This window comes from Pempheris klunzingeri, chromosome 5, assembly GCF_042242105.1.
Source record: "Pempheris klunzingeri isolate RE-2024b chromosome 5, fPemKlu1.hap1, whole genome shotgun sequence".
Lineage (NCBI taxonomy): Eukaryota > Metazoa > Chordata > Actinopteri > Acropomatiformes > Pempheridae > Pempheris > Pempheris klunzingeri.
This window is the reverse complement of record NC_092016.1, coordinates 8,041,701-8,054,599: the sequence shown is the minus strand read 5'-3', so window position 1 is coordinate 8,054,599 and position 12,899 is coordinate 8,041,701. Positions and strand designations below refer to the sequence as shown.

The window sequence follows — 12,899 nt, the reverse complement described above, 5'->3', positions numbered from 1 at the left end:
AGTGTTGAGGACGCAGTGGTGATGCAGAGTCCTGATGGAAGAAGAAGAAGAAGAAGACAGTGTTGGCATTGGAGCAGAGCAGGTTTAATCCCTCAAATGTTTATCCTGAAATTTATCCTCGATCTGATGGATTAGAAACTGATGACAGACTAAGCTGTGACCTTTTTGCTGATGTGCATACAGTGGCTAAAATACATTAATCTCCCCTGACTCTTGCTCTTGTCGTTGTGTGCCCCAAAGATAATCGCAAATGCATGTCAGACACACATGTTTGCACATGCTGAACCACATATGGGGTTCTGTGATTTATCCAGCTTGTTGCATTATTCTGAAAATGTTCGCATCCTTATCTTGATTCTTTCGGGAGGGCAAGCTTAAAAGCACAAATATTGACATTATTAACTCTGTATAATAGTTAGAATTGCCAACTGGAACATTGAAACATAGGAATATTTTAAAAGACATTTATCACATCAGGTAAGCAGATAAATGGAGATGCAGGTAACTAAGTAGGTAAATGAATAGATAAAGAACAGGCCATGGTGTTTTCATTTCATGAGCATAGTTCAGTCATTTAAAGATTTTATTAGACAGCTCTCTGTACAAACTCTTCACTTCCTTTCAGGCAAGACACTTGCATCAAGGTTTTAACCATTTATTACTGAGAATCATAGACATTTTATGCACTGACATGTATCTAAACAATCTTGACAGAGTGTATCCCTGAGCTTAAAACTCCTCCGACTGACCCTGAAATACACAACACTGATGAATATGAACATATTCATATTCACAGACTTGGCATGTGCAGAAAGTACCAAATGTTTATGTGGACTACTTAATGTTGACAGGCAAACTTATATGAGCGGATGTTACATGTAACACGTGACTATGAAATGACCATGCAGTTTGTGTCTGAGAAATAGATACATTAAATAGATAAATAGATGAATTTATTGCAGCTGTGTTCACTTGAGGTTTAACTCTCCACTGAAAAGGCCAATTTATATGATAAAGAAGAGCAACACAGACCTCAGTGTCTCTTTCTATCTCTGCCTCTCTCTATATATATGTATATACTATGTATCTATGTTTCCATCTGACAAATTTTATGCAAAGTTTTTGAAATGTCAGGGGATATAAAATGTGAATTTTCCATCACCTTGGTGGAAATGAATAAATTGGCTTCCTAAATGTCAACAAACACATCTGCAAGAAAACTGGAGGGAATATGAAGTGTGAAAGTGGTTGTTGTGACTGTTAAACGTTCCCAGAACTTCATACTTTAACCTTAAGACAAAAATAAAGACATGTGCTCTACAATTTGCCAAAATAAAAAACACAAAACTAAACCAGAGAGGCAGTGGTAAAGAGAACCTATTATTTAACACTAAAGAACTTGCTGATAAAAAAAGTCACTAATGGTTTGCGTGAAATTGTTTTAAATGAATAAATTACGCTTCTTTGCAACACAGAGAACAATGAAGTGGATTTTTCCAGTTCTGGTCAAATTCAACACATAATTTGCAAAATATGCTTTGATGGAATCACATCTATTGTCTGTGTGTTATTCTCTGTGCCTCCCTCCGTCGCTGCCTGCTGCACCCGCTCTGCATGTGTGTGACACTGAGTTGTGAACAATTCAGTGACAAGAAAAAAAAAAAAAAACAATTGCATTCACAGACTAGAAACAGAGGAGGCCACAAACTGTCAGCCGGAGCACGTGGAAGAAGCAGAGAAAGAAAGAATCTTTGTTTATTGAGAACTGGCAGTTGATGGTTTCCAACAATCAAAAGTCTTATGTTTTAGCAGTGTCAGGCAGAAAAGGAAATACAGCGAGGGACAAGAGTGATGAGATAGAGAAAAAAAAGAGTAAATTGCCAGGAAATAAAAGACTGGGCTACGCAAATCTCCACACTGCATATATTTTGACTGAATGAGAAGCAAATTTAAAATGTTTTTTTTTGGGGGGGGGGGGGGGGGGGGGGATACACTCAGATGTGCTTGAGCTTCATTCACATTCCCACCCACTTCACACAGAGATTGACCAGCTCTGTGCAGGTGAAGAATGATTGTTTTTGAGGAGAGATGGTCTGAAAATGTGCACCACTAAGCCCACTTGCAGACAAAATCACATTCGGAACAACTGAAAATACATTTGACTTTTGGAAAACACGTCATATGATAATAGCTCTGTTGTAGCATACTGCAGCTCTTTTTGTTCTTACACAGTCAACAAGATATACACTGACCATGAAAGCATGCTGAGTACCCACTCACAGAAAAATTCAAACTTATTCAGGAGTATGCACCATGACCACAATACGAGTTGAACTAATGTCTTAAAACTGGATTTTAACCCCTCTACGAGCCGCAAGATTAAATTATAATGCAGAACCCGCCTCGGTTATGGCTGCAAGTGGCAGCATGTAGCGCTTTTATCCTAAGCGCTTCACAGCTTGCCTCTCCTGAATGCTGATATGATCAGGCCCTTAGACGAAGACATCCTTGATTATGTGTGACTTTTGTACTTATTTTAAATAAGCTTAAAAAAAAAACATTTGCCACAGTTTAGAAATAGACAAAAACCACAAGCTAGCCCGATTCCACCCTACCTATCTTCAGCTCTGTTTGTACTTCTGGTTGCCGAGTTCCTCTTCACTTGTCTGTCCTCTGTCATTTCCCATTGTGCTTCTTGAACAGGGCGTACAAGACTTTCAAGGTGGCAGCGACGTCCTGAGAGACAATATCTGTCGCAAGTTTCAGAGAAGTTGAGTGAGTATTTATAATGCACCATCAGCATCCACCAAGCCGCTGAGGCAGTGAAAACATGAGTATGCTTTTACCAACATTAGCTACCAACTATTCTCACAATCCATCCAACAGGTCATAGATCAGGAGGGCCAAAAAAAAAACACATTAGAAGGGGATTTAATCAATATGTCCTTGAGACGAGGTTCCACCAAAATTGCTCTCCGTTGTGAGATGCACTAAATGGATGAAAGTGACATAAAGATCGACTCCACCACCGGCTAACCTAATTAATGCGTGCAGCACGCTCCCGTTTTAGACCGTGAGTGCTAGGGTTCCTCATCCCATCACAGCAATTATGCCGGTAATTAAAAAGACACTAAAAATGAATTAAATCAGCCACTTGCTCCTGGCTTAGATTAATTGCACTGGTCCTTACATTAACAGTTATCGTGTTGAGAATTTACTTCACCATTACAGGCTATATGGCTGGCAGGCAATATTGTGGGGAAGTCTTACTGATTGTGAAAGGGGGATTCAAGCTCAGACAGAACAAGAAGTTGTCAATAACCTGCAGGGAAGTGAAGTAGATCCATTTGCCGTTGATTGATTTCCACAGTGATTCACTCACTGAGTCAGTCACTCTATTTCACTCTTCTCTCTTTTTTTTTTTTGAGTTGTTTACTCCACATGGCCAAAAATGGACACTCGAAAATTACACCCATATGTGATTGTTAAATATCTAATACCAAAACCAATATGCTCCAGTTACAGCCTTCCATAACCCGGCTCCTATTCAGGATTTTTTAACCTGGCTGTAGGGATTAGATCCCATCCAGCCATGGGAGCATTAGTGAGGTTGAACACCAACATTGAGAGATAAGGCCTGGCACACAGTCAGCTTTGCAGTTCATCCTGAAGGTGTTCAGAGTTCAGAGGTGAGACTTCTGTGCAGGCTAGTCCACTGTATTTTGAAAGTCTCTGTAGCGCATTTGGCTTACATTTATCGTCTTTAAATTTGCTCTATAAATAAATTGACCTGAAACAGGAGAAGCCCTTCCCTTAATTGTTGCCACAAAATTGGAAGCACATTTTAATATGTAATATTAATTCATGTAATAACAATTCTTCTGTTGTTCTTATATACAACATCATTATAGGCTGTAGCATTAAAGGATAGATCCACAGTCTGTCTAAAAACAACACCTACATTCCAATAAGTACATTGAAACAGATTTTGCTGGCTGAAAAGATCTGAAACAGACATCTGATTCATTAAATACATGAACCTATGTTCACCTTATTGAACCAAGGAGAAAGCAAAATTTCAAAAAACTTTTCTTACTTAACATCAAATGCAAAGTATAAAATCCCAATTCCCATACTGTTGCATGATTATTCGCATGAATGCTTAGACTCATAAGTTTATGCTACGCCAAGATGAACTGGAAATCTGATAACTGGCAGTTGCAAGTTGAAACTGACAAACATAAAATTTCATAATGAGTTTTTTCGGGGCACAGATACAATCTGAGTATTTCGGGGATCTGTCTGATAACTGGGTGGCATATAGTAGCAGTGCTCATGAATACAGATAAGATATCTTCCTACAGACAAACAAACAAACACACACACACACACACACACGCTGAGGCTAAATCCCTGTGTCTATCATCACACCAGAGTGACATTGTCCCCTTGAGACCGTGCACCTCGCTGCTCTTGTCTAAATAAATGATGATGACCTCGGACTGAGCCAATCATCTGCAGTGTTACTGAGAGAGACACAAGTTGCACTCATTCATATTCCCGCAAGCAATTCCATATTTCTTTCCAAAACACTATCAAACCCACACTCCACCGAGCAGTGGAGATTAACTCAGACCATCGGAGCGATCCCCATCCTCATCTGACATCCAAACAGATTTTGGCGGTTCCCCGTCCTACAGATAAATTCTCTTGATAAAGGCTATCATCTGAATTAGTTTGACATTTCTTTGAGCTCCAGTGGTTTTTCCTGTTGCAGTCATTTTATTTGCAGGCCTTCTGTTTTTCTTTTTTTTTTTCATCCTCTGTGCCTGGCATGTTAATTTGAGTAAAATCTGTTGTAAACAAGGTAGAGTGTGTAATGTGTGTACAGTGTGTGTTTCCTCACCTTGCGGATCAACACTGGACACTTGAAGGCCTGTGTCACAGAGGAGGTCCAAGGCCAAGGTCACATTGTGAAGCTAGAAGTCAAAGAGATAAAAAAATATATCAAATGCAAAATCCTCTTTTTCATCTAAATAGGTAATTTGATATGAAAGACTTCAAAACCCACCTAATATATATATATATATATATATATATATATATATATATAGATATATAGATATATATAGATATATAGATAGATAGATAGAGAGAGAGAATATTTTACAACTGATGACATTTTATCATAGTATAAAGATTTCCAGTGTTTTTACCCATAACACATCACACAGACCTTTTAAATATTCTGGAAATTTCCCTTTACAGCTTTATCCTTGAATTTAACTCAATAAGTCCCTAAGTGACAGCTACTAAACATCCTGGTGCAGTCATGTGACCCGGTGTCAATTTGTATTCACAGGACACCATTTCCAAAGTGTTGATCTGCCTGATTAAAACCTGTGACACAACTAGCTAATATTAAATAGCTTGTTTTTGTTATAAAAAGGTAAGTTTCAAACAATTTAACAATTCCAATACGGTCCTAGATTACAATTAACCTGTCCTGGCCATATTTTATGAAAAAGTTGATATGAAACAACTTCTAAATATAATGTTGTGTCGTATATTTAACATTTCAGATCTTGGACAGTAGGGGGAGTATCTCAAGATTTAGTCTGTTTTATATCCCCCTTAATTTCACTTAAAGGAGAAAAGGGATTGGGTTTTTATGGGTTAATTTATCAATAAACCAAATCTATATTCATCTGTTTTGCATATTTGTTGAGTTCCATTGATTTTATAATAATCCTATTTAATATATTGGGTATAAAATTGTAAAGATTTGGTTAACACCTGAACTGTGGCATTAGAGGTCAAGCCACATACGTCATAAACAAATTATAATCCCATCACAACTGTGGAAGACATAATCTACCATGTTGTATTATGGACCATGGCTAATATATAATGTGTTTATCACCCAAAGCTTTTACATTTTTAAGGTATCTAAAAACTGTAATGTGGAGTGTAAGTTATTCATAAACTCATCATATCTGTGATAAAAGAGTCATAACTTTTTCATGGACTCATCCTACTGCTTCAAGTAAAGTGAGATCAAAGATATCATTATAAGTGAGCCATGACACAGTAGTAATTATGCATCTACTTTTTATTAGGGGAATTGTAAAATATTCATTTCATCACCTCATATTTTTTAACACTGTTGCTTCACAGCAAAAAAGTTCCAGGTTCGAACCCACTCGCTAGGGCCTTTCTGCGGGGAGTTTCCGTGCTCTCCCCGTGCTTGCGTGGGTTTTCTCCGGGCTCTCCCACAGTCCAAAGACATGCAGGTTAGGTTAATTTGACTGTAGGTGTGAGCGTGGATGGTTGTCTAGCTCTATGTGACCAGTCCAGGGTGTACCCACCTCTCGCCCAATGTCAGCTGGGATTGAATTTAGCTCCCCTCTGTGACTCTCAAGGATAAACGGAGCAGATAATGAATGAACAAATAATGAATATTGTAAGAGGCAAGACGATTTTGGATTAGGTTTCAGTAATGTAGCTCATTATTTACTGTGCTCTTGGGGGAAATTAGATTAACTGAAATTAGAAATGAATGTGTAATGTGATATCAGTACTTTTGAATGAGAATAATGCACTATGTGTATATCTACACACGCACAACACATTAATCAAAAATGAACTCATTTGAAGTGAAATTGGTCATTTCTCTTTTGAGTGGTTGATCTTTGATAAATAAATACGTCGCAAATGAAACTTACATCATCTGCAAGCATCTAAAGGAAGAATGGATGTTGAAGATATATATTAATAAAGTTAAGTGTTATGTGACTGGTATTATCTTGATGTACCCTCCCTTGCTAATTTATCATTGGATCCATACTGTACCATCTCAGAGGAATTGACAGGGGTCAGGTTGAAGTCATGGAGCGGGATGAAGAAGCCTTCCAGCTGTCCGATCAGCAGTAACAGGATCACACCGTCAGCAAACTAGGCAGAAAGTACACATTGGAACATTGGAAACCATCCAAGGAAGATGATGTAATCTCAGGGGACATAATAAATTAGTCTTTTTTATTTTATCTAAGCCTGTAAGGAGTCCAAAACAGTTTTCAGCTGTTTTTTTTTTTTTTTTTTTTACCTGTTTGTCCATATCAGCCACCTGCAGACTCATATTTGACATATTCTGGTTGACAAAATGTAAGATGGCCTGAAAATGAAAAAAAAAAAAAAAAAACATAAGATAAGGCAGTGTGAGATACAAGTTGGTCTTATATAGTTTACATATTCCGATGTCAAACATTTTCTTCATCCTTCTGAAAGCCACAACATTTGCTCTCTCACTGCCACTGGAGATGACAGAGTTAACTACTTAAACTACCTCATCACTTCTCCTCCCTGTCCCTGCTATACCTTCTTCACTGTGTTGACTTTGTGGGCCTCAAGCTTCAGCAGCTGCTCGATGGGATCTTCCCCTGGGTGTATGGACAGCCAGAAAAGTGTGTTAAAGTCATTGTAGGCTCTAATGCTGCTTCCATGACACTCAAGATGTCAAATCGACTCAACCTCCGACCGCTCTCTACTCACTTTCAGTATTGCTGAGGGAGTCTGAGTCTGCATGTCTGTTGAAAAAGCCAAAACAAACACGAGGTGAAGCCTGAGTTTTTCCTCACATTCAGAGAATCACAAAAGACAGAAATCTGCTCACCTTTCTTCTGTTAGGACCTCTGTCTGCACATCTGCTTTGATTCCGCTTTTGCTGACCTGGATTTAAAAGAATAAATTGAGCAGCAATTCTGCAAGGTGTGTATAAGACTGTTTTGGAGCAGAAAAGGTGCAAAGGATCAGGCTGAAACTTACTTCAACAACTGCAACTTCAACCTTTACATTCGGAGGCAACTCCAGTTCAGGTTGGAAACATCTCACCATGGCAACCAGCAGATGAATAGTGGCCAGAAGGTCTTTGTTGTGGATGACTGACAGGCGAACAGACGAGAACAAAACACACACACAAAAAAAATCAGCTTGTACTGATATGAGAGAACTCATCACTTCCCAGTATGAAAGGCCAAAAGGATTTGAATCTTGAGGAAAAAATATATTGGGGTTGCTGCACTGGGTCAGAAACAAAAGTGGTGATAATAATGATGTGGAAAATCAGGCGCTGTTCAAGGATGGGCCCACATGTAAGAAAAAAAAATTAAACAAAAAAAAAAACAATGTGACAATGATTGTACAGCATCACAGGCACTCTGATTATGAATAGAAAAGCCTTTTATTAAATCATAGATCAAGGAATTGAATCTCACATAACATTAAGTTGCAATCTTAAATATTTTCAAACCCTGTTTTTGTTGCTATTTATGCTTTTTTTCATCAAACACCGTTCTATGTATGCATGCATTACACTTGTAGTATAAAGTAGAATGAAGGTACATTGTATGACCAACACGTTTCAGTTGATCAAGTTGTTCTTGATCCTACAAATGTTGCTCAAGTTTTAACCTCTTCAGAAGTTTTCCCCTCTCCATGCACCTTGTGAAGTGGGCAAAGTTGCACCAGAAATCCCTATTATGCTGAGTGGCGGAGTCCGCCATCCCCATGCTTGATTCAAATTGCCTACATCCCTACATAAGGAGTAACGGAACCAAAAGGCAACAGGCTGCACATCTCCAACCTCTCAGCAAGGAAACCAACCAACTAACTGTGCCCTGCTGTTGTGTACAAAACGTAGCATGAAATCAGGACTCTGTTGCTCGTGGTGTGATGGAAAAAGGCAGATTATTGACTGACTTCCTCATAAAAATAACAGAGTATGCTTGCTTGCACTGTAAACAGATACACCAGTTGATCTTTTGGGTTTCTGACAAAGAAGCTGCTCAGTGAATGTTTGCTGCAGTATTAAATTACACGCTGTTACCATGGTAACCACGGGTGTTGCCAAATCAACCAGAACTGAAATCTTAAGAAGTTAAAATTCAACTCAAGGCAAAAAAGATCAAGATGCTCAAACTGGACATCGGGGTCATCGAGGACAAGCTGGGTCGATTCTGAATGGATCCTCTGTCCTATCAGGTTATGTCCTTTATGTCACATGATTCACAAAGGATTCCTGAAGTTCAGATGAGTGGCTGGAAACTCTTAAAATTTGGTGTTCAGTCGCTGTTGTGGCATTTCTCTGCTTCCCAAACCGAGCACCAGGAAGGAAAAAAAAACACACTGACAGTTGATGAAAACAGATCCCCATAATGTCAGCTCCACCAAAATCCCTCACAGTTGGTGCAAGCTAACATGGCACCCTTGAGCTAGCACCAAATCATGGTGATATTCAAAGTCGTTGCCAGAACAGAACATTTGTTCACTTGTTGCTTCGTTGTTGAAGCCCAGTCAACTGCATGACTCACGTTTAACGTTCCACTTGATCCGGCTGCTGTCCTCCTGGCCCAGTCTCTTGTCCAGCTCCTCCAGGATCACTTCCAGCTTGCGAATTTGAGCAGCACTGGTCAGTGCAATTTCCTCCACAGACAAGTGCACACCAGCCAACCTTGCTGTGGAAATCAGGAAATGGTCATTGAAAGGTTTTACTGTCAAGGGCTCTCTGTTGAATATTGGAAGAGACAGCTTTTGGAACTACAAGGGGAAATCTTTTTCTCAGTTTTCATCTTCAAATAATGATTAAGTGGAAGTCAGGCCATGATAAATGAAATTTCGGGGATGACAGTACAATCAAACAAATGTGAATTAACTCACACAGCAGGTGATGAAGCACCAGTCCATCGTACAGATCCTCCTCCAGACTCTGAGCTACTATGTGCTCCGATTTCAAAGTGCTATTGATCCAATAAACTAGTGCCTTCCAAAACAAAATTTATCACACAGTCAGATACATCAAACATGTCTGGCATACATTTATCTGTTGCCAATGTCCAATATGAATAACAGCATGAAACCTTGTTTTTTTTAAATTCTCTTCATTAATTTTCAGAGATGATATCATCCTGAAGTAGATGGAAATAATGACAAATACAAAATACTCTCCTAAAATAACCGATATTTCATTTGTTGGTCCTACAAAACACAGGAGACCTGTCAGGTTACTTATTCATTCATTGCCACTTGCATGAAACACTTATGCTGCCGTCTTTTCAAATCACAATGTGTTTTAAAGCCAGATCCAGCCGAATCCTCGCTGTGGCTCTCTGATCTGCCTCCCATCACCTCTGATAATTATGTTCATTAAAATTTCACTGATCCTTCCACATCTCTCCCTGCATCAGATATTATTCATGCTCTTCACTGCACACAACATGCATGCAGGCTCTGTAATGTATTTCCTGTGTAGCATTTACATCCAGCCCACCTGGATCTGTAGTTGTCCAGGACAGATTTGATGTTACAGAAAATGTTAAATAGGATACAGAGATTCAGACAAATGTCTATATGCAGGAATTATTCTCTTACCTCCTTTAGTTTTTCAAGTTTGGGGTCTTTTAAAGACGCTGGCTGAATGACCTTCTGCTTCTCTCCTGTGTGAACATAAAAAACAGTCATGCTATAATGTTTTAATTGGCAGCTCTATTATCATTTCTATTACTTTGAATATTTAATTTATGACAGAGTAACACCATTTTGTTTGCTCCTTAAATATACACAAACATGTACATGGTTGCATTTGTCCTGCTATTTCAGACAGCTAGTAGTTTCCATTCATTTCCATATATTATGAAAATCAATTAGCAGAGTCCTGAAACTTGCATGAGCTGTATAATAAATCAAACCATTTGTATTTTTTCTCAATGTTACACTATTGTGGTGTGATACAGTAGTTTAAAGCTGCTGTCACGCTTTGCATCTTCCAGCTCACTGTTTTGGTTTTATAGCCAACAACTTTAATATTTTTTTCCCACTCTCAACACTTAGAACTGTTTCCAGAGTCAAGTCAGCTGTTTTTAGAAAGAAAACCCAACAAAGGGCAGACAGGCCCAAGTTAGCAACCAGCCGGCTAAACCTTTCCTCAGGAGGTGGTGGAAACGAAAACAGAGCTTAAAAAAAAGAATATTAGACACATTTACTAGAAACATTGCTCTAAATGAATGCTAATGTTGCTCTGTGCCTGCTGGATTCTATATGGGCTATTGCTGGCATAAGTTCACCTAAACAACGTATACTGTATGGCAACGATGGCCAAAAAAATCAATTATCGCAGGTTCATGCACCGATTGACTAGAAATATCTGCTTTGCATCACCTCATAATGATAATATTTGAGAAAGCCATTACACAAGTCTGGTAATAGATTTTCTTATCAAACAAAATTAATGCATATAGATGCATATATAGATGGTTCCTTATCAAAACCATTTGCAAATTTTTTTAACTGTGGTGTCAAGGACATGTGGTTCACAGTTATTTACTGTGAAACGGAAAAAGAAATTTTTAATCTGAAACAGAAAGGGCCAGAAGCTGATTTGTCCTTTTGGTATGGCATTTGTTGCCAGTATGGACAAGAGGAATTATTATGGCTACCAATTACCATTTTAATATACAAAAGTACGAGTATTGTATTAAGGCAGATTAAAAATATGAACCTAAAATGTACTATACAAATCATCTCATTGATTTAATTGGTGGGTAACTGTGACAGAATATTTACCAATTTACTGAATGCACACATACCCTGAAAAAACTCCATGTCCACAGTGTCTTCCTCTTTGGGATTTTCAAATAAACCAGCCTCCATCGCTTCTCCTCAAAATGAGATATTCAACAGCTGTCAACAAAACCTGCAAAACAGTCAACTGTGCAGCTAATAACAGGTGCTTAAATATGAACCATAGAAGAAACATTTTCTCAATCAACATCTTTGGAACAGGCTCAATACGGGCTCCTTGATCATATTGCTCAACTGACCAGCAGTGGATGAAGCTGATTGCACTGCCAGGCAGCTTCCTGTGGTGTGAATATCTATCTACCTCCAAATTTCTTTTCAGGTACAAGAAAAATGGAGTCTTGGGCCAAGCTCAGCTAGAGCGCATTTCTGTTGTTGAGTTTTGAAAGGGTTTGGTATGGCTGAGGTTTTTAAAAACACAGAGGAGCACAGAATCCGACTGAACCAGTCTAAAACTTGTCAAACTGAAAAAAAGGAAGGCGTTAAGTGTCCTCACTTCCTTTTCTTGTTTTCAGTGGCACAACCAGCAGATCAAGTACTATAGATCCCCACAGATCTGCAGGGCTGCACTTCTCCCTCTGAACATTTTGAATCACATGGTCTGAGGCAAAGCACATAAAGTAACACAGTCTGACAAAACAGATGTGACCTGGAGCGTGTCACACTGTTGTTTCCTGGATCTGGAGGGGAGAAAAGCCTCTGTGAGCAACTTTTCTTTTCCTGTTTTATGTGTGCGTGGCTTCCTTTTCCTGGGGTTGACAGTAACTTTCAAACAAGGTCATAAACAAAAAGTGTTTTTGAATAAGCTTACCTTCAGCACTCTGAGAGCGACTCGACAGAATCGGGTGACTTCAGCTGAATTGAGTTCCTTAGCTGATGTCAACTCCACTAACTGTCAAAACAGCGATATAAGAGCAGGAGGGTTGTGCTCAACCGGAGTAGAGCCTTTTGTTAATTCTACCAGTGCAAAAGGTCTGACTGCACTCAATTTCAGACCGTTGCTTGAAAAGAAAATGACATGTCACCGGGTCGAAAAGGGAAGAAGAGGATGTGGCAGAAGAAGGTAGTACTTCCTTCTTAATAATGGCTTTGCACAGCGGGTTTTTTTCTTCTGATGAGGGCGTTTATGTTTGTGTCACACACCGCCTTTGGAACTTAAATAATAAGTATGTATTGAGAGAAAGAGAGCAGGGAAGACTCTTGGACATAAATGTATTGTTAAGAAAACCACACTTCAGCAGGGCAGAGAGAAACGTGATGCTCAGAGG

The 12,899-nt window shown here is 38.9% G+C and overlaps 1 protein-coding gene across 1 annotated transcript; it reads right to left on the bottom strand.

Annotated features, from left to right (window-relative positions):
* Window positions 1-571: 571 nt before the first annotated feature.
* parvg (parvin, gamma) lies at window positions 572-12,651 on the bottom strand. The gene is made up of 13 exons (XM_070831065.1): window positions 12,443-12,651; window positions 11,640-11,746; window positions 10,426-10,490; window positions 9,715-9,817; window positions 9,369-9,512; window positions 7,825-7,940; window positions 7,673-7,728; window positions 7,552-7,586; window positions 7,378-7,439; window positions 7,106-7,174; window positions 6,853-6,954; window positions 4,907-4,979; window positions 572-2,750 (listed from the first exon to the last, which is right to left on the bottom strand). Exons 2-13 carry the CDS (start codon window positions 11,701-11,703, stop codon window positions 2,677-2,679), a joined length of 963 nt encoding a protein of 320 aa, XP_070687166.1. The 5' UTR covers window positions 11,704-11,746; window positions 12,443-12,651; the 3' UTR covers window positions 572-2,676.
* Window positions 12,652-12,899: the final 248 nt, after the last annotated feature.

Bases quoted from the DNA above. Each gene is read 5' to 3' on its own strand.
- parvg (XM_070831065.1), bottom strand. From the start codon at position 11,703: ATGGAGGCTGGTTTATTTGAAAATCCCAAAGAGGAAGACACTGTGGAC. The intron at 7,729-7,824 runs GTAAGTTTCAGC...TTTTAAATCCAG, and splicing joins TTGAAGTTGCAGTTGTTGAA to GTCAGCAAAAGCGGAATCAA. The intron at 6,955-7,105 runs GTAAAAAAAAAA...CTTTCTGCCTAG, and splicing joins TGGCTGATATGGACAAACAG to TTTGCTGACGGTGTGATCCT.